At 37.9% G+C, this 27977-nt stretch overlaps 1 protein-coding gene across 1 annotated transcript; it reads left to right on the top strand.

Moving 5' to 3' along the window:
• Nucleotides 1-27977, top strand: cdh6 (cadherin 6). The gene is made up of 12 exons (XM_043220795.1): nt 1-89; nt 11928-12264; nt 14373-14667; nt 16025-16144; nt 17542-17715; nt 18359-18546; nt 18708-18958; nt 20539-20675; nt 20923-21053; nt 23436-23553; nt 23794-24045; nt 25709-27977. The coding sequence occupies exons 2-12, from the start codon at nt 12052-12054 to the stop codon at nt 26212-26214; spliced, it is 2385 nt and encodes a 794-aa protein (XP_043076730.1). The 5' UTR covers nt 1-89; nt 11928-12051; the 3' UTR covers nt 26215-27977.

The following is a 27977-nucleotide window of genomic DNA, read 5'->3' as shown; positions in this document are numbered from 1 at the left end:
AGACAGGGAGTCCACACAGTACAGTTTCTTCACAGCGCTCAGCGGATACACATCGAAAGCAGGACTACTCTCGACTCCTCAGCATTGAGGTGAGTGGAGAAATTAACTAGACATGTACAATTTTCGCGTTTAATTAAACCAAAATGCACGGAATATGCGTGCGCTATTTGACCCCTACGGACTGTTTATGTCGTATAATGACTTTGGTGGATGCGCCCGGATGATGCCTGTCAAAATTGGCCCGGACACTTTTTTTAAAACTATTAAGCTACATATAAGTGATTTATACCATAGCAAAACCCGTGTATGATGTTATTTCTACGTGTTTAATGTTTATGGCTCGTGTAGGCAGCTTCCTGTTTTTCAAAGCGCGTGAGTTTTAAAAGGCTCGCTGTAATACTCGACAGTGTTGTTTATTCTTGCTTTTTAATGTTTAACGTGATATTCGAGTTCAAAATGTTAAAATGGTTTCTTAAGGGAAGTTGAAGTACCGTAGTCGTCGTCAAGTTGCAAAAACCTGCTGTATTTTATTTTATTTTTTTTTACATTTTGGTTTCCATCTATCCACATAACTTGCCACAATAATAACTTTTTAATAGGCTAGTGTTTTTGCGGGTTTTATCAGTAATTAAATTCAAGGAGTAAAAATTGCACTGACCGCATCACTGCAGGTTGTGATGTGATGGTTTTACTTAATGGTTTAAGGTAGGAATTAAACTTTAATATTTCAGTTTTTCGGGGTTGACATTTCATGCAGCGTGCTCTCCGTCCATCTGTCGTGTGGCACGTCAGAAAGAGATGTCCTTAGTTATTTACATTTCAAGGCCATTTGATAACAGATAACACTGAACAGTAGTTTTATTTCTCAGCATGTATATGCAATATCTATTTTTTTGTCGGTATTCGTTCATGACAGTGACTTTCTGTGCTGCTTTGTTGAACCCTGTTACCGCATTCACCGTATTTCAGTGGCAGGCCTGTTAAAACCGAGATGCTAACTTTAATATTTGTAAGATTTACCAATACACAGTTGTGGACACGAACTGACCAGATGCAGAAATGCCATAATGCTTTTATTTTTTTTTTTCCTTGTTATATTATAAAATTGTAACAATATATATTTAATATTTGAAAAGGAACGGCCAGACATCACTCTTTGTGAGTGCAGTCTTTATAAAATTATTTTAAGAAAATCCTTATCCTGTAATCAAGGATGACTGAAAAAGTAATGGAGAAGTCATGGAAATTCGATGATCAAAAGGTGTGGGAACATGTTCAGACTGTAGCTCTGTTTGAGTCCTTTTATGTCAGGCACCTGTAGATTTCTGGGTGGATTGATTAAAGTTGTTCTACATTATGTAAATTATTCATAAATTCAGGACTTCTCCTGCGGAATTTATTCTGAGGAAGAATCACAATAGTTGCGAGTGTTTCTAAATTGTGTGAGATGGTATTTTAATTTGTCAGTGTTATTATTTTGTCATATGAATACAAAACAATATTACTGTTTGTTCTTTCCAGACTTTGTAGCGATGCAGTTTTAATCCTATAAATTGCTGAATTTGACACACTGTAATATATCTCAGTCTTGCAAATATTGGTCGAGCAACTGTGGTCTTCGGTATATGGATTGTTTTGCAGCGTTCTGCTTAGGCTCTGATTGGATTTTAGGCCATACGTGTAACAAACAGCAGACCTCTTAGATATGATTCTTTATTGTAATGCAAATTTTTTTGGAGAAGTGATAAGGAAACTGATAAATGGGTTCGTTCAAATTTATTGGATGCAAAGATGAAATTTGTATTTCTGCTTTTAAAAACACTTTACGTGGTTCTCTGGATGCATAATGGCCTCTGAACAGTTGGGTGTTCACTAAAGACTCCCCAAGAACCCTGATGCATAATTTCTAAAGGAAGATTTGATGCGAAACAGATTTTCAGTGGAAGAAAATGTTGCTGCCTATCGCATACAGCACGTTTTTGAAAAACATAAACATATCATTTAAAAGTTAGCGTATTGAGAAATACGTCACCTAGCAATCGGAGGGTTAGAAAATACTTGCAATTGTGATTAGGTTCAGAACAGTTTACCAAAGTCTACATGATAGTAAGGCCACATGACCTTTGACTGAAATTCTTTGAAAACAAGCCACATCGCAGCTGAAAGGAAAATAGCGCGCGTGTTTGCTGTTGTTTTATCGCGGACATTTTAATTAAGTCTGAGAGGCTGTCTGAGAGTTTTTTTATTTATTTAAAAGCGCAAGACAAAAAAAGCATTTTAATGGCAGTTGTCATAGTTGTCATGTTGCATTTAAACAAACAGATTTTAAAATATGATGTTTTAGCAAACAATAGACTTTTTTTTTTATCAAAAGTTTCACACTTTGACAGTTTTAATAGTTTGAGAGTACTCAGATTGTGAGCATGCCTGTATGCAAATGTTTCAGTAGGCTTTGTATGATAATTAGATCAGAGCTATCTGTCACCTGACATGACAATGGCCCAGCAAAAGCTGTGTTTGCTCGCAGGAGATGAAGCAGGATAACATTGATTAGCGCACGCACGTGATTAATTTCACCCAAGAGTGATTTATGAAACTCCATCTTGCTTTTACCTCAATAATGGAACCCCTCATAAATATCGCCCAAAATTAAGCACTTTCAGACAACTGAACTGCAAAATAACATGATCAAGAAAAGCGCGACTGGAGCTTAAGCCTATTTTTTTCCAAGATATGGGTAATTTGCTGTTCTGATGTGTAGAACACTTCCAAAATCAATAGAACAGTGTTTATCTACACTCGCTTTAGTCCAATACGAGGTGATTGATTTTCTTTACCAATTCATCGTCCCCTATCTGTTTTCAGTTTCCTGGCTTGTTCGTGTTCGTTCTTGTTGTTTACTAATTCGTACGGATGGGGATGGAGGGAGGCGAACGAATGAAAGTGTCTCCAGTGAATCTTTAAATGGGCCCACAAAGGAAAATGCATTCTCCTCGGTTTCTGTCTATGATAATAAGTTTACTTCTTACAGCAGGGTGTTGTTATTTTCTTTCATCCACGCGTCCCTATAGGAAATAGCCTTGGTGTATGAAAGCGCTGGACGTCCTCCATAGCACACTCCTCACATCGTTCAGTGTGTAAGATGACAGGGCAGATCACAGGGAGTTCGACTTGGAGGGAATTTGGGGGGAAAAAATAGCATTGATGATGAAAAACAAACTTGAAACGGAATTCGCTATGCACAATGAATATTTCTACCATTCAGGCTGGTGCTTTAGAATAAATAAGGATCGCTTTCTCTCTTTGTGCCGAGTGCAGTGTGAAGTGAGAATGCTGATGACAGAGACACCGTGCTGGCAGTCCTGCCACGGCTGCGTTTATGTAAGATGATTTATTCAGTCAGCACATGACTGCTCTGACCTGTGACTCCCCTCCATCTTAATCACCGTGACCCTGGTGAATCAGGTAAACTTCAGTCGAAAAATTCTTCTGAGCATGAACGGTTAGTCAAAAGAATAGGGTGCGGTTTGAACCAGACGTGCGGATAATTCCTGATGGTGAGATATTAAGTTGTCTGCCTTCAAAAAAACATTTACTGAAAAAAAAAAAATCTGTAAAACGGCAGGTTTTTTATGTTATACAGATTGGGCTTCAGTTTAAAGAAAGAAAAACAACAACTTCGTATTTCATTGATTTAAATTCAGTTACTATATTGAAATACTCACATTTGTATTTACTTTTAGAATACAATGACAGCCGTCCTTCGATTGGTAAAGGGGAACCGCATGATTAAGTTCATCTTTAGTACCTTTGTTCATAAATGAAGGGGCCTAAATGCTAAAACGGTGCATAACTGCCAATGAACAACTGGAAACTAAGCCAAAGCTTTCATTTTAGTGCCCAGAATGCGGAATATGTCACAGCAGCGCACAACACTTCAAGAATGCATTAAGCGTTAATGTACTGACATAAGATGTAATATGAAACAAAGTAAGAAACATCAAAAGTGAAAAACCATCAAAAGTAAAGTGTCACAAACAGTTAGAATTTTTTAATTGTGCGTTCTTTTTCACTTCCAAAATCTATACTCAAAGCATTTTACTGAAAAGCATTTTATAATTACACAAAATGTATTTTTCTGAAATAATTACACAAAAGGTGTCATTTAAATTTTGACAGATCACGCGTACTATAGCGTAAGCAAAGTTTTTGAACTGTTAATCAGTTATTATTATTATTATGTATATTTTTTTTACTATAGCATTTCTACAGTCATGTGCCTTATCGAGTACATAATTTTTTATTGTCTTGAATCTGCCTTTAATCGTAAATCCTCCTCAAAGTTTTGGATTCATGTTTGAAGTGACTTTTGATTCATGTCTGCAGTGACTTGCTCAGCTCGGCTGTCTCTGCTGATGTGATCTCCTCTGGCTGGTACATGTCAAAGCTGAGTTCTCCAGCCATGTACGCAGAGTCCTCTCAATCAATTTTTTATAGTCATATATAAGACATCTCTAACTGTCTCCAGATGTCCGCCATGTTACACTAGGAGAGAACAAGTCCCAGTTGCATGGAAATTTGCGTGTGGCTAATTATCCGGTGGCTGGTGTTTCAAATGCAGCCCATTGAACTCTAGCGCTCATGTATCTCCTTCAGCGTAGCCTCTTGTAATACAGTCTAGATTTGCATAACTGAGGAGCTTCCTCCCTTTGGAAGTTGAAACTGTGTCCACAATATATGGCGGCACCTAATTACTCACCAGAGCTGGGTTGTCAAAAATGGGCTATCTGCGCAGGCAGCATCCAATCATGTAGTCCACTTTCAGGCACAATAATAGGCCTAATGTCATTAATGTTCCTCTCGGTTGTCATGGTTCTTTGAATTGATTGCTTTCTCCTATTACGTACGAGTCAGTCTAAAATGAGGCAGAATGTGTTACAGCTCTCCAATTTTCGAACCTGCCCTGGACGTGTGTGATATGAATTACACCACCGCCGAAAATGTCCATTCTGTTGAGGAATCACGGTTGTCTCAAACCTAGATTGGTCAGACAATCTAGCCTGGATATTTTCCGCCGGTGACATCTCTCACCGAAACTGTGATACTGATATATTTACCCTTGGAAAAACAAACTATCATACAAGCAGCATGGCCCAAAAGCAAATAGTTATTACGAGGAAGATGACACAGTCAGAATGTGGTCGCCGAAAGGGCACAAGCCCCAAGAGCAAAGTGCAAGAAATACAAACCACATATAGATAAACTGTATGGCTGATGTATTTAATGGTAAATGAAATGCAGTCTGTTATGGAATGGGCAAACAAACATCTTTTGTAATAGAAACACTGTAGGTATACACAATATTTTGGCCCACTTTATCAGTAATCTGCTTATTTTTCTTGTATTATTTAGTTTAGTTTTTTTTTTTTATTACTATTGGCTTATTGGGTTTTATTAGATATTTAGTTTTTTTTTACATATAAATATATTTGCTATCTTCTAACTCTCATTTAATTTAATATTTAGCAAATATTACTTTCTATATCCACTTTTTATATACTTACTCAATCCATCATTTTACTCATCTTACTCATACCATCAATTAAAAGTCTATTAAAATTAATCTTATGTCTTGCTAAAATTGTTAAGTATGATCACAGGTTTTGAATTCATTGTAATAAATTCACTTGTAGTGTTTAGTTTAAATTATTATTTTTTGTTTTATCTATGTTTTTGTATTTTTTTGTGCATATATATATATATATTATTGCCTTATCTTATCAATGTTGAAAAATCCAGGATCAGGTTCAGCTTTAGCACCATTTTAGAGCCAAGTTCACAGAAAGAAAATATAGAAGAAAAGAAGTACGTTTTAATCAACAGCCTTTAACCTTTGCTCTCTGTTTGCCTTTGGCATATACGGTGGCTTTTAATGTGAAGAATTTTCCCATTGCCTCTCACAAGGTTTATTTATTTGTGGTCACAGAGTGTTGGGATTTTCAATTGTATTGTTGCGCTTGTTAATGTCAATAAATGTCATTATTGATTATTACTGTTGATATATACTTTTTCTTTCCTTGTGGTGTGGGCCCTGAACTATAATATCAACAAAGAAGCAGAATCAAATGTCAGAGTTTGTTGTGATTGCAATCAAGATGACTTCGCGTGACCTTTTGAAATGGAAGCATTGTTACCTTGATTGTAAAATCCTATCTTTAAGGCTTCTTCTACAAAGCAAGGGTTAGAGGCATAAAACAACACAATGAATTACGACCCAAGCCAGGAACGGTTCCATTTAGACACCTTCATGTAAATCCCGGCCGTAAATTGAGATGTAGTCTGGGGGTTAAACAACAACGTCACAGTCTCTCTGGAACTCAAGTCTCTGGTGTTTACCAAGGTGAAGGTGCCACACTTACAAGATGTTGTGAGCCTGAGGATGAGTTAATGGCATTGTCAAGTTGCAAAAGGGCTTTCAGGGTAGAACATGCAATAAATATCAACTATGATACGAGAAACAGTCTGTTTGACTTTGACAGCCTCTGCAAACTCTATTAGCACGGTGTTTGTGATTTGCGTATTTGTCAGTCGTGGAAGTGACAAGTAAACAAGCACGCACGTAAACGCGCGCGCACAAAACAACCAGACGTGGAGACATTTGCATTGCAATGGGAGCTGCATTCCAGGGCTGAATCACAATGCTGAAGGGAGGCTGCTGTCTCGCAAGGCTCCCTCGGAGCTCTTTACGCAGGCTGTAAAACTGCGGTTCCCACGGCTTCTCCTTTGCCTCACGAGGAGAACCCTAAACAAACACCCCACAATGCTGTCATGGGATTACAGGGAAACCTTTTGAGCTCCGCTGCAAATGCTAGGGCCACACCGCCACAAAGGTTAACCGGTGTTTTGTGCTATCTGTTTGAACAGTCTGCACGAATCGACAAAGGAAGGGCAAGCTGCAGTCTATCACGCGACGCTCTCGTGAGCAAATGAATGGGGATTTGAGGAACATTTGATTTTAGCAGGTTTGGCTAAATTGCTTTAATTCACCACACAGCACGGTTTGCTCCAGGCAATTTGTGCGGCAAAAACACACGCTTTCACCATAATTATGGCCGACCAGGAAAAGCAGATTCGAAGTCAGTGGCACAACATTGCTTCCAGATCACATTATGGCCTCTCTCGTTACGTAATTAAGAGGACCCATCTGGTACGGGCAGCGCTCCCTGACACTAATTGTGTTGGTGTGCACATGGCCGTCCCATTGAGCAAAAAAAGACCTCCAACATTTGAATCCATTATCTCCTACTGTTCAGATTAAGGCGCACATGTTGCCGGGGAGATTATGGTGGAGGGTCGAGCGACGCTTGTGTCTTGTAGGGTCGAGGCTTGAGGATTAAGTCTGCGGTTTGGTAACCCTATTGGTTAAGTACTTCCAACAATCTAGTCACATGCCGAGTGTGCTGTGTCTTAACAAATGACCCCTTTTATGTGTAGAGATAATCGGTTTTGACTAATGTTCATACATTTCATACTTTCCTACTTAATCATATAGGAGTTCTTTAACACCCAACAGCAGGTACTGAATTTGTATGTATTATTTGGATAATCAAGCACTTTAAAAAAACAAAATAACAGCCCTTTATTGTGAAGTTAGAAATTTGTAAATGAAATAATACTTAAAAAAACAATATATGGCATAAATATATATATATATGTGGCATAATTGCATTTTATTATTATATATTATATATTTATTATGTATTTATTTTATTATATTATTAATGCTTCTAGTTTCACATGTGTCAGATAGCAGAAGCAAAGCAATAATTGAAATTTAGTTTTGAATTTCAGTTATTGGATATTTAATTCTTAACATTAAAATAATCTCCCACTATTGATCATTAAAACAGAATATCTATTGATTGTGTGCTGTTATGTGATACTCCTGTCCTTTTGGTTGTGTCAGCTGCAAAAACAGTATTTACCTTCTCATCACAGATTTATTTCACATCTTAGCCTTTTCGCCGTCAGGTAGATGTGTTATTGCTTTTAAACATCAATTGATGTGTATAAATATCCTTGGCAAAATGTAGGGTAGGTCAGATATGGGAAAAACGTATGTCTAAAATGAATAAATCAATCATCGGTTACAGCCGAGTTAGAGTGTTGCAGGATAAGTGATACCTTAGCATTCGAAAACCCAGCTGTCTAGACAGCCCTTTTCCCCCCAAACAGACAAATCAATATATATTGATTACCCACTATGCCCTGGGGAATGACACGGATACGCTGCTTGGCAGGCAAGTGCACTGAACGGACCGAAGAGGAGCTCGAATCTGTTTAAGTGTGCCACCCTGACTGAATTTGTGTTCACCTGATCTCGACTTTGCCTCTCATGCACTGTTGCTCAGCGGTAGGAAGAGAACCGCAATCAAACATGGCACATGTCTCCTACCATTTGCTCGAGCGAGATGAGTACTAGCTGGAGAGTTTTCTCTTAGTGTTTTCACTAAGATGCGATGTAGCCAGAAGCTACATGAGGATTTCTTAGGCAGGACCAAAAAAATAAAAAAATAAGAGCTTCACACAAAAAAAATCAAACATTTATACCATCGCTATCATAAGACGCTATATCATGTACCTTGGCTATGCAAACAAGAATGACCTATTTAAGAGCTGTGGCGTCTAGTCTTTCTAGTTAATGGGTGGTGGTCCGGTGCCTTATTCATTTTAATAGAGAGCCCGGAGACAGTGTGTGGCATTAGCTAGCTCTGTTTCTCTCTGCTCTGCTGGTCTGTGTTCCTGCAGCAAGACTTGTTACCTGTCGCCTCCCTCCTCGCTGCCCGTGGCTGACATTCTCCTTCTCTCACTCCTAATTGCCCCTGTGGGACTTATCAGGGCTGCTGTGGCTGTCTGCAGTGTGGCAGAGCTTTCAGAGAGGGCCGCGCTCGAGGCCCCGCCTCAGTCACTCTCTCTCTCTCTCTCTCTCTCTCGTCTCTCTCTCTCTCTCTCCCGCTTCCCCGCGTCCTCCACAGGTGTCGCCGGTCTTCCTCCCTCACCTGTCAGCCCCCGCCTCGCTCGCATTCCCGAAGGGCTTCTGAGGGGGACTGTGTCTTTGAAAGAAAAATAAAAACAAAACCAAAAAAAAAAAAAAAAAAATAGGACATCTGATGTCTCAAGGTCAGACTGCATGGTAAATTGCCTGATCTGAAAATAACAGCAGATAACGTTCAGGCAGACGTAAGTGAGGTGCTATTGAGGTTAATTTGTTTTGTCTGTGTTTTGGATAGCAGACAACTGTGGCCCTGTTTATGGCAGGCACCCGGAGAGTTAATTACTTTATCGTTGCATTAATTGAAACATGAAAAATGTAAACATGCTAGTGCGTCAGTTTAAAGGTGATGCGGGTAATTTATTCTACAGTTTGTGTCTTGGCTTCTCAAAAACTGTGGTGCATGATGGTTTTAAAACGTTGGTTGTTTGAGCTGCCACATCAGCCTCAAACAGCAACAGTGGCTCAGCCAATGGCATTAGTTTGGCCGGGATTTTTGACCAATCAGTGACAGAGAGAAAGTTTGGGAAAACTTTCACAGTTCTGTTTTAGAGATGCCTAGTGACAGCAAAATTACGCACTGCAGCTTTAGTTACTTGTGAAGTTTGCTAAAAAAAGTTTTTATTGTAATGAACAAAAATGTTATTTTGAGTTTGATAATGTTTATGTTATAATAATAATAATAATAATAAAATAACTAGTGGTTAATAACATACATTTTTTCAAAAACATAAACTGTATTTTTAAATTCATTTTGAGAGGATTAATAAAATCAAGAAAATTCCAGTGTCAAAATTAGATTTTTCATATTATATCATTATATTATATCATTGCCATACACTCTTCAAGTGAAGCAAATATTAATTAACTATATATCATAGACTATTTCTTTTTTATTTACAAATGAAATTTTTAGATTTTTATTTATCATTTTTCTACCCAAATTATCTGCCATTTTACAGAAGAAAGACATTAATTCAGAATGTGGTTAATAGGCATTTGTATTATCACCCTCTAGTGGCACCTTTACGTCATGGTAATGATGGGCTTAACGGTTTAAGAGGTGCTACAACAGAACTACAACAGAATATTATTCAGTTTACATTTTTAGCTATTTATTGGGGTGGGGTTTGTTTTGTTTTTTTAACAACAGAAGTGCGTGTACTATAAATTATTATACTTTTTTTTACATTTTGATCTGAATTATCCTTTTAAAGCACTCAATCATGACTTTCAAAGTATCAGACTGGCATAAATAGTCCGTAGTTGTGAATCAGCATGTATCAAAATGACACAACAACGCGCCTGTAAAATGAAGTGCTGTGTGAAACCATAGCGTCCCGTGGAGTTCTCCTAGTTTTGTGCTTATATTTAAGGACAGCAGGGGAATTTTCATCCTTCACTATCCATCTCCCTCTCAGCAGGACGGACTTGTAAATGAACCAGCAGACATTTTGTGCTGGAAACTGTGTCTGTTCACTCTGACACACCATGTAACAAAACCGCTTTAGATCCAGCTGAGTTCCCCCGGCAGGACTGTGTCAAGGGATTTGCCAGGTCACAGAGCTGAGCAAAATGGCTGCCTGAGTTTGACTAATGTGCTCCAGGAGCCCGCTCTCTTTGCCCAGGAGTTTTGGGTGGCTGAAATTCATTAAAGAGCGGCATCCATAAGCTACGATTGTTGGACATAACAGGGCACGCTTTTCCCATTTCGCTTTGCTGTTTGTCTCGAAATACGCAGATAGAACCATGCGCACACTTACATTTATACATACGTAGAGCTCCCATGATAATTTCTAGCTCATTGACTTTGACAGCAAATCAATATCCTGCGCTATCTATTGTTACCTAATTCAATTAGGCCAATTCATAAAGCAGAACATAATGGAGCTAATGGAAAGCGCTATTAGGGGAATAGCGGCACCATTTAAGTCACGCACGGAACTACGAAAGTCAATTCGGCATTGCAATTGTGCATTTCCATCTGAATCGCTGGGCCCTCAACCGCCGCTCTCCCCGGATGAAGGGCGATGTTGACCCGATGCATTTTTACACCGACGGAGAGAGGTGTGCGAATGTCGCAAGCAATATTGTAAATCAAAAAACCAGAGGTACTTAAACGCGATTCATTGAGAGGCCCGCGTCTCCCCTTCACCACTTTGCGCAATCACATTTGCAATCGGGTTGATAAAGTGCGAGAGGGAGCGAGGGCAGGCGTTCAGTCGCAGACAAAGCCGCAGATTGATGTGGAAACAGGAAACGTGCTGATTGCTGATTATTATGTGGTGGCAGGATGCTTTTGTCTCTCAGACTGTCATTCCAGCAGGTCAGTTCAGAGCCAGCAGGCTATTGTGACCGTGCATGCTGATAAAACCCAACACACGTTGGTTGTTGGGTTTTTTTTTCAGGGCTGGCTGAATTCAATAGCGCTGCGAGTGTTTAGATCTTTAAAGCGGGGCATTTAGAGAGCATGCGTATTGATTCATTGATTACAGATTTGCGAGAGCTCGCCCATTGGCCCGCTTTGCAGTATTTTAAGAGTCGGAGGTTAATGGCTAGGTGGGGGAAAAAAGCATTTCTGCCTTTTATAGTGATGGCTGCAGCACTTTGAATGGCCTCTGGTTTTATACTTCATGAATGTGGGACGCCAATTATATAGATATCAGAGCCTCAGCCACAAAACTTGCAGTGGAATTGGTGTCTTATGGAGAATGTTTCAAAGATATCTTTAATAAGGGGATGGCTGTCGTATGATACAGGAGCTCAAGTTGCCTTTAATTAGGAAAGGAAGCATTGCCAGCAGCCTTGGGATAACACTGTGAGACTTTGCCCAATAACTGATTGTTTTTCAATTCCTTTCTCTCTCTTATTACAGGTACTGTGTGGCTCGCTGGCAGCCGGAAGGACTATGAGGGTGGCTGCCGCCTGCACTGCAGAGCTTTGTAACTTTGGCAGATAGGATCATTATCCCCCTGTAAGACACCCTAAGAGCGGAAAAGATGAGGACTTGGATTGTACTTCTTCTGTGGGCATGTGCACACCAGAGTGTGAATGCAGTTGCCCTTTCAAGAGGGCCAGTTCGAAGGAAAACCAAAGAAATTGAAGGACGGCAAGACAAAGATTTGCTCAGACGTTCAAAGAGAGGATGGATGTGGAGACAGTTTTTTCTTCAAGAGGAGTACACAGGAACAGAGCACCAGTACATTGGCAAGGTATGAGATCGTGTTTCATTTTTAAGGTATAAAGGTGGTGTGAGCAATGCTGGAGTAATGTTGATGGAGTCGATTGCAGAGATAGATTTGGTTTCATCACTCCTGTCTTCTAAGGTTAATAAACAGAGAATGATCAAAACTATGGCTATGCTATAGGGATCTCCAGCATAGAGCCTGCTGGATTCGAGATAAGGAGCAGGGCGAAATCTGACCTCCCTGGTACCTCGCACTTCATCTCAAGCTCAGAGCTGCGGAGGATCAAAGATTAGAATAAAATATAACAGCTTGATACTGTTGCTTATAGCAGAAGACCTCAAACTGTGGCACTCGGTTGGTAGGTGACACTACTCTGAATTTATAATACTAAAAATGTAATGTTGTAAACATGTTAATTCATTCAAATGTTCTGTAAAAAAATAAAAATAAAAATTGCATAAAGAGAACAGGGGTTGGGTTTGGGGTTGATCTAGAAGCATTACATTAAAAAATTACATTTAAAAATGTCAAATATGTAGAAAGAAATTGCATCAGTATTAAAAATTTTGACCAATGTAGACAAGTTGATCAGAATTTGTATTTTAAGGCTAAAAATAATTATACCATGTGAAAATTTCATATGGATAAGAATACCTTTAAATTATTATTTTTATTAAAGATTATGCAATAGCAGGGGAAATTAGCATTTCGCAATTTAATATCCAATATCAAAATATATAAACAAAAAGATGTAACAACTATAGTATGCATCTCTAAATATAAGCTACAGTTCAAAATGTTTATGGTAAAATTCTTATTTTAAACAATTTTGAAATTAATACTTTTATTCATCAGAGACAAATTAAATAAAAAAGTATTTCAAATAAATGTTGTTATTTTATATTTTCAAATCATTAAAGAGTCCTAACAAAATATAATTTTATATTAAAAATATATTGCTAATAAACATAAATGTTGTTTGGACAACAAGATCAGCAAATTAGAATTATTGATCTGAATAAATTTGATTAATATCAAACATGGATTTGTATAGTATAAAATATTAAGCAACAATGAGATTGAAATGCATTTTAAATTTACAACAGTAAATCCTTAAAGTTTTTCTTTTTCTTGAAGTCTGTTCAGCATAAGGTCTGTGAAGAAACTGCTACAAGTTTTTACAGAAATATTTATATTAACCAAAATACGGTACTGTCTTTAATACACAGTTCTTAAGCTTGCACTCCAGAGAGGAGAATGTATTATGGTATTTGGATGTTCTGATTTGATCAAAGGTGCTATTTGGCCTGAAAAGTCTGAGAAGCCCTGACTTAGAGACTCGAAAGCTTTGCAAAGGATCACCGACCACTGGATTATTCATGTGGGATGTTGTAAGCACAGAATTCACAAAGCTCTCATTGTTGCTATGGACATTATGTGTCTGGATCATGTAGCAGTCAATGTGGAGTAGAAGCAGCTATTTCTAAAATGTTCAGAGGGAAAATCACGAAGAGCAAAAGAGCCATTGTGTTTGAATGGTCTTTTGTATTTTACTACCCCATTTTACTATAACAAAGCGGCTCATTCAAGTGGAAAGAAATGTCAAATCATTCACTCACTCCTCTATCAGATGTCATTGTCAAAGCTAATCACATCACACCTTCGGCTCTGAAGTGTGATGTTCCTATCAATCAATTTCGTCATTTCTTCGAACAATAGTCAATATCACAAATTCGAAACAGTTCGACACGTCTCTGAAAGACGAGAAGCAGAAAAGTTTGATTTGCCTTATGAATAGCAGACCAAAGTGGCTGCACTAAGAGATACCATGTGGCAGCATCACTGTAAGCAATAGACGCACATTCACCTTGATTGCACATTCAGCCTGTTGTACTTTCATCTGATGTGCCATCAGAATTCAATTCCGCGAGGACTCATTTTCACGTATTTACCATGGAGTACCTGTCTCTTGCTACATTCCCCTGTAGTATTTCTTCATTGTTTTATTCCTTCAAAATCAACGGATATTGAATACATTCAGAATATTGAATGCAATACATATTCATGAGCCCTATCAACAGCAGAATGAGCGGAGGTGCTGATGAAATGCTTGAATTGCTTCCTCTCAACAGCTTCACTCAGATATGGATAGGGGAGACGGCTCGGTGATGTACGTTCTCTCAGGCGAAGGTGCGGGGACGATCTTCGTGATAGATGCCAACTCAGGAGATCTGCATGCTACCAGGAGCCTGGACAGAGAGGAGAAACCTTTCTACACGCTCCGAGCCCAGGCTGTCAACAAGAAGACCGGCGTCCCACTGGAACCAGAGACAGAGTTTACTGTGAAACTACACGACATCAATGACAATGAGCCCAAGTTTGACAAGGAGGTTTATACAGCTTCCGTACCTGAGAGGTCACACATAGGTAAGATTTAAAAACAAGAGTTGAAAGTTTGGAATTATAAAAATGCTAAACAATCCATTGCTTTATATATAGTGTGAAACTAAATTGCATCATCATATTTTGGTATGCATAGCATCATTTTAAGGAATAATTGTGTCCAAAATTAAATTTCACACTTTATATTAGGTGGCCTTAACTACTGTGTTCTTACATCATAAATTAACATCACAAAATAAGGTCAATGTACTTATTATGTTCATATTGTATTGCAAAACACTTTTGCTGCTGTTGAGGTGGGAGATGGGTAAAGTTAGGGTAAGTATAGATTTAAAGGTGGCTTAAGATATAAGGGTTGGCTCAACAGTGTAAATATAAATGTAATTACAGAAATTTATTGCAGATGTAATTACATACAGGTATTATATATATATATATATATATATATATATATATATATATAATAAAATAAAATAAAATGTAAAAACGTTTGTACACAGTAAGTGCATTGTACCAAATGATTAATTTAAATGTAATTAATTAAATAATAGATAAGCCACCTAATATAAAGTGTGACCAATATTTACTCTCTCTCATGTCATTACACACTGAAAAGTTGAAGTCATTTTAAAAGACATTTTAGTCATAATTGACTGATAATTCTACACTGCTGCAACTGCCCTTGTGAAAAATAAGTACAATACAGTATATTTAAAATACATTAATTTCATACTAAGTATGCTTAATAAAAACACTATGCAATTGTAATTTTTTTATCCCAAACTGGTATATTTAAAGTATGCTAAATTAAATTTTTTTTTTACTCAATGCATTTTTATTGTGTGGTAGTATTTGATTGTGCTAAAGTGAAACTATTACGAGTAAGGTATACTTTAAGTATGTACATTATATTATTAAAAGATCATACAATCTTTATCAATAGTGACATCAAAACACATTTTAGGCCTATTAGGAAGTGTGAGCAGATGTAGTACTCCAAATTAGGTTTAACTAAAACGTTTACATCAGTAAGTCTCAAACAATATGTAAGTAAATATGTTAATAGAATTGAATACCTAGTATGAATTAAATGTTTTTTAAATATAATATTTTACAGAATCATTGAGCTTGATAACCAATGAATGACTCATTCACGTTTCGCAAAAAATTTTTACATTTAATTTTGTAGTCTTTTTGTAGCTTGAAATTTAAGTCCCAATTCATTACACATAGACAAGAGAAACAAGCCCATTCATATTTCCTGCTTTTGTTTTTCATTTAAGAATGGAAGTCATAACAAACATCATGTGAGTGACGGCAAAATAACAGGGTTTGGGTTTTGTAGGTGAACTCTTCCCTGAACTGATTTCTTGTTTTTCAGGCACCTATGTCACTCAAGTTACCGCCCAGGATGCAGATGATGAAATGTTTGGCTACAGTGCAAAGCTGGCCTACAGCATCAGCCAGGGTCATCCATACTTCTCAGTAGAGCCAAATACAGGTCAGTCCTGTTGAACTGTTATATCATAGACAGAGATAGTGAGATAAACCGAGAGACACAGAGAGAGTGTGTGTATCTCTATAATTTGATATGGGGCAAGGGTTGTACTGCAGCTCTGTCGTTCAAGCATTTTAGCCGAGCAAATTCGCCCAGCGAGTTTAATCATTGCTAATGTGTGCCCTGGAACATTTCCCGCAGAGGTCTTTGTTTAAACAAAAGAGAAATAGAAACACAAAAGCTCCCATGGCAGATTAGTGTCCAGCTTAACACTGATATGCTTTAGCCCAGATGGGACACGAACGATGATGTCCATGAGCACACGAAATCCTAAGACCGAAAAAAGGGATATTCATTAGAGGTGGGGGTTAATCTGGGAACATTTGTGCCATTCAAAGAAGCAGCAGGGCCTGGGTTCTTCTCTACATGAATTACTGGATTTGCCTTTCGCCTTTTTTGGGGCTAACCGAGACATCAGGCGTATTCATGTTCAAAGTCAACGTGAATCACTTGAAAGCTGTGATACTTCTGCAATGTGACATAACAGGAATTTCAATGACCAGAAAGTGAGATTACTAAACAATCCCACAATCCCATCAAAGATATTTGGCTGTTGGTTAACATTATCCAGTAGTTGAATAGTTTTCTTAGAGTTTTTACATTCTGACAAGAGTTAAAATAATGTGCAGTCATCAAAAACATGCACAATAACAAAATTAATTTACGTAATAATTATTGTGTATGTGCGTCATGTAAATGTACAATTAATTATATTTTTAAATTTAACAATGATAAATTTAGGGTTTATGAATGCTCGTTGTCTTAACATCGAATTTTAATCATTTTGTATGAGTTATTTTATAATTTATTTTTAAACGTTTAATTACTAATTTCTTTCATTAATTACTCACCCTCATGTTGTTCCAAATCTGTAAGACCTTTGTTCATTTTCAGAACACAAGTTAAGATATTTCTGATGAAATATGAGTGAGTAAATCTGGTGAGTAATTAATGACAAAATTTTAATTTTTTGATGAACTATGCCTTTAACTTCACTTCTTTTGCAAAGAATCGCTGGTCTCAATCTGTCAAGCAAGTCTAACAGTGTCTTACTCTGAAATTGCTTGCAACCAAATTGGTTTAGCTTGTAAAACACGGGTTTTAATAATCCAAGGTCTTGTTTCTTCAGAACCCGCAGCCATCTCTCAATCAGCAGCTGCTGCCTATAATAATCTCTGCGGCAAAATGTCAGTCTCAATGCATGTACACAATTAGTTCTGCACTGTTCAAAAACAACCAAGACTCAGCTTCCACCGCAATCTAGTGTCGTCCATCTTCTAGAGTAAGGAACTGGGCTGGATCGAATGTTAACAAATGAAAATAAACCATTTTTCCCTCAGGTATAATCCGGACGGCTTTGGGACCTTCCGATATGGACAGAGAGCAGAGGGAGCACTACCAGGTGGTGATTGAAGCCAAGGACATGGCCGGCCAGAAGGGGGGCTTAACAGGCTCCACCACAGTAAACATTAGTCTCACCGATGTCAACGATAACCCTCCTCGTTTCACACAGAGTAAGCATGCATTCAATAAATAAAAAAAGATGTATGTAAATGCAGAAATAGCATCAATCTGATATTTGCACAAGACATTTGTTCCATAATTCCAAAGATTTCTGATAGGACTCATGCAAATAACAAGAAGTACAATACAGACAAAAAAAAAAAGATGGATAGACTTTCTTATCTTTGTGTAAAGGAAAATGGTTTGTGGCAAAGCTTAGGAACTGCGTGAGGTCTGTGTGTTAATCCTGATTAAATGGACATAGTGGGCTCAGCTCACTTACTCTTTTGTGTTTCTCTTAATATAATCTATTCTTTTAGACTGCATGCAAATAGAAAATGCTTGGAATTTCTGTCATGTTAATCAGAGAAATGCAGGGTATGAGCACAAAGCGGATTTACAGCAGGCAGCACAATATCAGTCACATTTGCCATTTATTACAGTAAAGAGAACACCAAGACTATGCTTTAAAAAACACTTTAATTGGCTACAGCGTTAGATACAGGGATCAGATTTCTGAATTCTAAAATTCCTCCAAACCCTTATTTTGGGTTCACTATAGCTTATATTGTAGATCTTCTCTCAAGAAAAAAAAGAAGACTTTTGAGAAGTCGTAGTTCCAAGCACATCCTGACGTTAACATATGCTCCCCAGGTATATATCAGTTCAGCGTTCCAGAGATCACCAAAGTAGGATCATCGGTTGGCAGGATTAGGGCCGTGGATGCCGACGTCGGCAGAAATGCAGAGATGGACTACACCGTTGTTGGCGGAGATGGTCTGGATGTGTTCGACATCAGCACTGACCGGAACACCCAAGAAGGCATACTTAGTCTTAAAAAGGTACAGAGGATTTAAAATTTTCACTCATGCAAATTTAAAAGCTTTTTTTTTTCAGAATAAATCTGAATGGTTTGTGAATAAAATGCAGGTTTTTGTGCTGAAAATCTGACCCTGAGTGGGTTGTTTATTCCCGTGAATGTGTGTTTTTTTTTTCATTGCAGCCTCTGGACTATGAAAAGAAAAAATCCTACACGCTTCAGATCCAAGTCCAAAACACACATCCAGACCAACGCTTTTTGAGCTTGGACGCTAAGGACATGGCAACCGTCAGGGTCAGTGTTGAGGATGTGGATGAGCCCCCTCAATTTGAGAAAATCAGCTATATTTTGGAGGTGAAAGAGGATGCGGTTGTGGGCACCGTGATAGGATCGGTCAGCGCAGTGGATCCTGACATACGCCGCAGTCCGGTCAAGTAAGGGCTTTGCATTGATATCATCTGCCATTGTTTCCATCATCTATATTTACAAGATTGTGGTAAATCTGTTTAAATGCACATTACCCAACACACAATAGCTTGGCAGAAGCCTCTTAAACATCTGCCCGTTTCTTCCAGTGACCTTTTGATAATCGCGAAACCCTGATTAATCTGTCTGGAGCTATGGCAATATGAGCTTAGTTGGACTGTTTCCTCAGAGCGTGCTTATTAAATTCGCATTTAATTCGAGAGGTCCTTCAATCGCAGCATCTTTATGAGATAATTGTAATAAACTACAATTATGAGAATAAATGAGGATATTATCACTGTCCAAAGCGCCCTAATGATAAAGCTGATGCGGAAGGCTCAGGAGGACAATAAATGGATGTTTTTCCCTCCGGAGACCACAGTAAATAGGAACGTAGAATGGAAGCGCAATTAAAAAGCCCTCTGCAGCAGAGAACAGGACTTCAGGGCTAGTAATTATCAGGGACATCAGAAGCACAAGCAACACTGTCGCTCTGAACATCAGGAGGCTAATTAGGAAATTGAACAATCCCACTGATTGATTGCATTTGAAAGAGCAATATTGTGATCTTCTGGTGAAAGAAGAACAAATGGGAACTAGGCATGTGTGGGCTCAGGGCAGTGGGATTTCATGCAGTTATAGCTGTGGTGTGCATCAAGCTTTCTGCTGCTCTGAAGGATCAGTCGCTTTAACGTTTGTGCAAACCAGTGTCGGGGAAGCTGTTTTGCCAAATTACAAGCTAATTAGAATTTTAAGTGGTCAAACTAGTCAATGCACAAAGCAGTGTCTTTCGTGTTTTTTTTTATTAAAGTGATTATAGAGATATAAAGTGGTAAAAAAAGTTTGTGTGCATATATATATATATATATATATATATATATATATATATATTTTTTTTTTTTTTTTTAGTTGTCTACCTCTTTCCTGACAGAAAGAATTACATTGAAAATGTATGTGTCTATCATGTTTATTTTAATGCATTATCTCAATTCTGAACATACTGGTTTATAGCGCAAACAGTTTTACCATTTACTGCATGTTGTTATTTACCTATAGTGACTAATGAACCGGAAGCATCACCCATACGCTTACTTTTCATATTCCTGTTTAAATAAGAAAGACCTAAACAGCCACAGTGATTTTTGCAAAGGGTGTCAAATCAACGACATGAATCATCTCAAAAATCTTCTTCTAGAATGAATTACTTTCCCACACTAAAAAAAGGGCAAGAACAGCAGTGCGTATCAGATTATTCTTCCCTACAAAGACAATACAAAATTTATGACAACACTGAAAAAAAAAAAAAAAAAAAAAAAAAAAAAAAAAAAAAAAAAGATTGTTTTTTTTTTCTCTGAATTTTTAATGATCTTCACGCTCCATTTTCTCTGAGCAAATGAGCCAAACCTGTCGCAAGTCATGACTTAATTTAAAAGACCCAATTTCAATTCGAAATATGTAGAATTGTTGCTTTACCCTGTTTTGGCATGCTAATATGCTAATTAAACTTAAAGAGTTTACTGAAAGAGTTGTGCATTTTTGAAAATTACAGGTACTCCATTGACCGGCACACAGATGTGGACCGGATTTTTGGCGTCTATGCTGGAAATGGATCTATATTCCTGCAGAGGCCTCTGGATCGAGAGGAATTCGCTTGGCACAACATCTCAGTGATCGCAACCGAGTTCAGTAAGTGACTCCACACGGCTCACAGCCACAGTTCATTTAGAATGAATTTAGGCTGATAAGCTCAAGTCATCCAGCATTAAATTTCTCCAATAGGATTTGCGCATTTTCATTTGCCATGACAGCTTATATTGACTAAATATATTAGTTTACTTTTTTAAATTAGAAATCCAGTTTCCTCCTGCGACTCCAATAATGTGAGTTTCTATCATCTCAAGTAGTCAACCATCATCTGCCACATCTTTTTAAGGACACTTAGACAACCCCGAGCAGACCAGCCGAGTGCCTGTGTACATCCGCGTACTGGATGTCAACGATAACCCCCCCATGCTTGCATCCTTCTATGAGACCTTCGTCTGTGAAAACGCCAAAGTCGGTCAGGTAAAGAGCATTTTAGTATACGTTTCCCATTTTATCTGCCACATTGTCAATTTTGATGTAAGATAAGGGGGAATAAGTCCACTTCTCCTGTTCGGCCGGTGGATGGATGTGTCGATTTAAAGCAGGGGCGTCTGTTAAACAGTGTGTGACCTCTACAGAACTCACACCTCCGGAGCGAGATAGAGATCAGTGATGAGTATTTCTCCTTCATGGATTAGACGGCAGAGCCTTTTTCTGTCAGGCTTGATGAGATTATGTGTCATGGTGGATGACAGGGGCTGTCACATATCACAGGCACTTCATAATAACTGTCCACCTCCACCTCCATTTCCTGACTCTTCTTGTATCCCTCGTTGTCCGTCATCACCCACCTCACTGACCCGCCCACCTCGGCGCCTGGCAGAATTGTTCAACCTGGGGTGTGCTAAGGTTTAGTACTTACAACAAAAATCTATTTATGAAACATTAAAAGATGAATTCCTTTCACTCCAAATACTAATTAGTTGTACTGTTGCCACTATTCTAGGTTTAATTTAATACGCCTCCTTATTCCTTTTATATATTTTAATATGTCCAAGTCAGAATAAGCTTGTTGTTTCAATGTTTACAAAAATATTGCGTATATACACTGAAAAACAATTTACCATTATTTCAACCAAATTTTGACATTTTATTCTCCGAAAACTTATTTGAAAACTTACAAGTAGACACTGTGAATTTCTTTTGAGGCGGATATTTGACTCATATAGAAATGCAAAATATTTGAAATATTGACACATAATAATCATATAATAATAAATACATATTCATATTCATTGTTGCAATTTAAAAAAAATAGTAATTTAATTTACCTGCAACCATCCATCTATACATACATCTAATACTTTAATATCTATTATCTAAAAGAAATTATACAGATTGTACTGAACCAAGTGCATATGCTATCAACTACATCTATTAAAATCTGTAAGTAAAAATGTCAAAAACATCCTTTTCAATTTAACTGAGAAGCTAAATTTAATAAAGATTTTAAGTGCTGCATTTATTTATTAATTTATATATTTATTACATTTAAGCATAAATGTAACACATTTTAGTGAGGTTATCTAAAAAGTATATAAAAATAAATATATATTAGTATTTTACCTGCAACCTTACAGCAAATTAGTGAATTGGAAGATGGATAAATGGATAATATTTTAATGTATATTTTATTATATAATTTTTTAAAAAAGAAACTACAACTATGAAAAGTATATATTAGTATATGTATGTTATAGTATAGAGGTCAGTGAATGCACTGGCACGTTCATGTTGCATTTTATCCTTGTAGTGGCAAATAGAATTTACATTTTTAGTTATACAGATAAGAATAATATATCATTAAAGTATTTGTGTCACCTATTTAAGTATGCACTAACAGGTAAAGAAGAGTTTCAGAACAGCAGATTTGTGTAGCAATGCTGTTACGTACATGATGAAACGAAACAATTAGTGATTATTATGATGTATATTAGATATATTTAAGCGACGGCGGTGTAAGATAAGGCTGGGATTTTGGTTCTGTTCAGCAGTTATATTCTAACAGACTGTAGTAAAGCCCAGAGGAAAGGGAAGACAGCCAGCAACACAAGAAATCTGGCCAGTACGTAAGCCTGGTAGAGAAAAAACACCAAGCACACAATGGATGATTACATTTTTGTCACAGCGTGTTGCCAGTGCACCCTTGAGAGATGCATTTAAACTAAAATTGCCCTTGGTGACAACTAAAGATAACCATGAGCCTCTATCACTGAGCCAACATCTTTCCTCGCTGTAAACATGCTTATAGTGTTTACATGTAAACACTTGTAAGGTCTGAAAGATGACATTATGAATGGTTCGTTCCTATTATGCAGTCCCTTTTCCTTTACCTTGCATAAAAATGAACAAAATATGCAAGTAATGGAGTATGTGCATCCTGGTCAAGCTTATGCATTTAAATGTTGTTCATTATAACTTCACACAATTTGAAAATTAACTGGAGGCCTTACTGGATGGAAATAAAGAGCAAAAGTTTGCAGAAGACTGCAAAAAAAAAAAAAATTGAAAATTGAAAGCAAATAAAAAAAAAATCTATCATGGCTAATTTAAATAATATCAATGAAATTATCAATTTATTAGAATGTTTTTTTCTAACAAAAAAGAGCTTTCTATTGAAATTGTTAAAACAAATAAATAAGTAATGAACGAACGAACGAATGAATAAAAGAAACACTTCAAACTGTGTTTTTAATAGAACAGAATAATCATGTTAAGACATTTATGATGGGTACATTTGCAATTTATGTTCTATGGAATTTGTTAAAAATGTGATTGTCATCATTTGCTGTTTTGCCACAGAAAATCCAGACGATAAGCGCAGTGGATCCAGACGACCCAGTCGGTGGACATCGCTTCTTGTTCTCTTTAGCACCAGAGAGCTCAGTGCGAGCAAACTTCTCCGTTCGAGATAATGGAGGTGGGTGCCCTCTCACATTGTCTGGCCTTCTAACTAGCTCACTGTCTCTCTTCATGACAACACAGACCAATCAAACAAGAGAAATCTTTGAGACACATGGCCTCTCCACGTCTAGCTGTTTAAATGGAAGAAAGCTCATTCTGCAGTAACCATAACTTTAGGTCAGTCTGGGCCCGCTGCGGTCTGCAGAGAGGCCAGATCTTTCGTTTCTTAATAAACTAATCGCTCAACTCTCCACAGACAACACAGCCGGTATCTTCACACGACGCACCGGATTTGGCCGAATGCACAAGAGCACTCATCTGGTGGCTGTGGTGATCTCAGACGGACACATTCCCATGCAGAGCAGCACGGGCACGCTCACGATTCGCGTGTGCACGTGCGATCGAGACGGCAACATGGAGATGTGCAACGCCGAGGCTCTGAGCAGCTCCGCGGGGCTCAGCACGGGGGCGCTGGTGGCCATCCTGCTCTGCATCCTTATCCTGCTCTGTAAGTAGCCTTAACAATCAGATCACTTCTGCTACGTCCATCTGTCTGATGGCCGCTTCCTCTGTCTGTCTGTCTGTCTGCTGTGAATCCGACTGTTCATCTTACAAGCCCTTTGTTAGTGAGACTTTTCAGTTCATTTTCCCACCTGTCTTCCTGTCAGTTAGCGTCTTTTTTGCGCTCCTTTTTGATTAATTACAATTCCAGCGGTCTGAAGTGTGTACGCCTGATCTGCATGTAAAATCATTCGCAATTATGGGGTTAAAGAAAAAGAAAAACAATTTCTGACATGCTCAGATGGCTGAACTGATAAAACTCACTTGCTGGTTATTTAATCAGGAAACTGGGTAACAAGGGCTAGATTTCAATTAAACTCAATCCAGTCTTGATTTATTTCACCAAAAAAAAGGAATATCAAATTTGAGTTTCAGACTCGATTTTAATTGAAACACATGTCTTCATACAACTAGCATGCTTTTGTAATTGATCGATTTACTTTTTGTAAAAAATAAGCAAAGCGTGCTTATTTGAGTTCTGCAAACTGTTGAGATCAGGTAAAACTCACCCGTGAACTGCGTGCAGTGGCTCTCTTAATGACCTGACACCTACATTAGGTGTAACCCACAAGGTGAAAGAATTCATCATGTATGAAACTCTTCCTGCTCCACTACAGTGAAAGTTCGCTGATAAAAGCAACCAAATGGCACTAAGGGGGGTTACTAAAAACGAACTACGGCCCACTAAAAGTGCAGTTTATTTGCACACACTGTCTGAATCACTTCTTCAAAATGGCAAATGCGTACTTGACTACACCGCACATCTGGATATATGGCCGTTTAAAGCACTTTTCTTCATCATTTGAGTAATAATTGCTATAATGATCAGTAGCAAATGACATTTCATTTAACACCTGTTTTCTGTGGGTGGCTTTAGCTAAGACTTTTTATTCATTTATATGTGTGTGTATTTATATATATATATATATATATATATATATATATATATATATATATATATATACAAAGTATACACACATATAGTATGCAAACACAAACTTTGATTTTAAATGAAATAATTGCGATTAAAGGGTTAGTTCACCCTTTTGTGCAAAGAAAACAAAAATAACATATTTACTTTTTTATTTATTTCTGGAGCCTGAACTATTTAAATTGTGTTGCAGTCTGTCAGTTCTCAGATTTCTTCAAAAATATCTTAATTTGTGTTCCAAAGACAAACAAAGGTTTTACAGGTTTGGAACAACATGAGGGTGAGTAATTAATGACAGAATTGTCATTTGGAGATGAGCTATTCCCGAAATAAAAATGGGAATATACTACCATTCAAAAGTATAGTTTTCTATTACACTCACCAAGTCTGCATAGTCAAAAGATTCAGTAAGATCTGTAATATTGTGAAATATTATTGCAATTTAAAACAACTGTTATTTTAATATACTTTTAAATCTAATTTACCTTGTGATTGTAAATGATATTATAAATGTACTGTCACTTTTGATCAATTTACTGTGTGTGTCCTTGCTGAATAAAAAATAAATAAAATAAATTCTCACTGACACCAAACCTTTGATATATTTCTAAGTATAAATGATGTTATTTCATTCTGGTGCATCACTTACAATTACATTTTTCTATCTCTCATTCTGTAGTAATCGTGGTGCTGTTTGCTGCGCTGAAACGTCAGAAGAAGAAAGAGCCCCTGATCATCTCCAAGGAGGACGTGAGGGACAATGTGGTCAGCTACAACGACGAGGGCGGTGGCGAGGAGGACACGCAGGCCTTTGACATCGGAGCGCTTCGTCATCCCGAAGTGATGGAGGAGAGCAAACTGCGGAGGGACATCCTGCCCTCCGAGTCGCTCTACCCTCCGCCGCCCCTCCGCAGAACCGCGGTGCCATCCCGAGAGAACGCAGACGTGCGGGACTTTATCAACCAGCGTGTGCAGGAAAATGACGGTAACCCCACAGCTCCTCCTTACGACTCACTGGCCACCTATGCTTACGAAGGTAACGGATCGGTGGCCGAGTCTCTCAGCTCGCTGGGGTCCGTATCCTCGGAAGGGGAGCAAGACTATAACTACCTCAGCGAGTGGGGACCACGCTTCAGGAAGCTAGCAGACATGTACGGCGGAGAGGACAGCGACTGGGACTCCTAACGGACAGACTGTGGAGCGAGACTCATTTGCTGATCTGCCTCTACGTGAAGACTGGAGTGGCAGAATGAGGCAGCCTAATTTCTTTTACAAAGTGCCCTTTTATCCTTCTCTTTGTCCTACAATCAGGCAGCCGGTTTCTCTGTCCTGATTGGCTGACGAACTTCACGCTCTGGCGAAGGAGGACGTATCCGTACGCCGACTTCTCATCAGAAAGATCATCTGTGGCGACATCTTCCTGCATAATCCCAGATCGTTCTGGAAATGTCTGCAGTTTTTCATATCCGTGACCATCGCTAAAAACGTTTCCTTTGGAAAGCCGAGCATCTAATGCAGAAGCGCTCTTTAAATCCTGCTGCAAAGAACAGTTTATCAGTTGACTGTGAGCCTGTGAAACACTTGAAGTGACACTCGAGCAGGTCATTGACAAAAAAAAAAAAAAAAAAAAAAAGGCCAAGGCCGAGGACTTTATGAAAGTAATGAAACTACCGCCAAAACTCGAGCCTATGAAATCACCATCAGACCTCAACGTGTAGCGGGCAGCTCAGAATCAAACCGTTCAACATCATAGGAGTCGTCTAATAACTGGGAGGAATTTTCAAACCCTTACTATTAACCATTTGCATAATTTTACTAATCTACTTACGCACTCAAGAAAAGATGTGTTGTCCTGTAACCCGAATCAAGACGGATTGTATGAAGCCCATCTAGAAAATGGGTCAGAAGATGTTTCACGGTTGGCACTGGTTTTCATCATCCACATGAAAAAAATAGAAAAGCCAGAAGCTTACAATTATCTGCTATGTCATTGGACCTAAATGTGTTTTGCTTCCTTTAGCAGTCTGACAAACGTTTGGTTTAACTCAGAACTGCTTAGTATGACTTTCAGACTTTCACACGGTCCCTTAATGACGTGCTGCAAAATTTACATTCCATACTATTACCTTTAATCGCTGTACGTGTGCATTTAATTTTTTTTTCCTCTCCGTCTATTCATCGAGGTGAGACCTTGACATGAACCGCTATAGAGTGGAAGCAGCCAAAAGAGAATGAAACGTTAGTATACATACATAGAATTACAGCTTCGTATGCCAAGAGATCGAAAGCAAAATTGTTAATTAATCACAGTTTGAAGCTGCAATTCTCACCTTTCCTCTCACAACCTTCTGCTTTTAATAGCAAGCGTCAAATAACCAGGGAAGTAATAAAAGCTCAACTGATTTATTCCTCAGCTGAATGTTAACCACAACAGTGTTGTATTGAGGTGTGAGTCAAATCTTAAAGTAAATCACTCCGCAATGATTGCGGCCTCTCCTCAAACCACAAAATGAGCCTGAGATTGCCTTCACCTCTTCAGTTAGGAGGGGGTGAGTCAGCTCTGAACGCACTCCAGCAGGTAAATATTTGTGTTTTTAGAAGCAGAATTTCCATTCTTTGTCATTGATATGCTGTAAAAGAAAAAAATGAAGAAAAAGATGGTAAATCATGCTGTAAAAACTTGGTTTAATGAACAGTGCTTTGTACCAGTGGCTTGGGAGAGTAGATTATGTCCATGTACTACTTTGCTTTATATCTTGTGAAATTTTGTACCAAATATTTATATACCACGATGATGACTAAATATTCTTGAAATATGTACATTCGGTATTATTGTTTCCGTGTTTTCAAAGTGTTAAACTGTAAATGTGAGCTGGTTGCAGTTCATTTGATGATGTGCAAATGGAATCAAACTTTCATTAAAATAAATGTTCTCTTTTACAGAAAAA

The sequence above is a fragment of the Puntigrus tetrazona genome, chromosome 2 (assembly GCF_018831695.1).
Source record: "Puntigrus tetrazona isolate hp1 chromosome 2, ASM1883169v1, whole genome shotgun sequence".
In the NCBI taxonomy this organism is placed as follows: Eukaryota; Metazoa; Chordata; class Actinopteri; order Cypriniformes; family Cyprinidae; genus Puntigrus; species Puntigrus tetrazona.
This window is presented reverse-complemented; position numbering and strand designations above follow the sequence as displayed.

Excerpts from the sequence above, each read along its gene's own strand:
- cdh6 (XM_043220795.1), top strand. The coding sequence starts at position 12,052 with ATGAGGACTTGGATTGTACTTCTTCTGTGGGCATGTGCACACCAGAGT. Across the intron at positions 14,668-16,024 it reads ACCTGAGAGGTCACACATAG|GCACCTATGTCACTCAAGTT; the intron begins GTAAGATTTAAA and ends CTTGTTTTTCAG. Across the intron at positions 23,554-23,793 it reads CTCCGTTCGAGATAATGGAG|ACAACACAGCCGGTATCTTC; the intron begins GTGGGTGCCCTC and ends AACTCTCCACAG.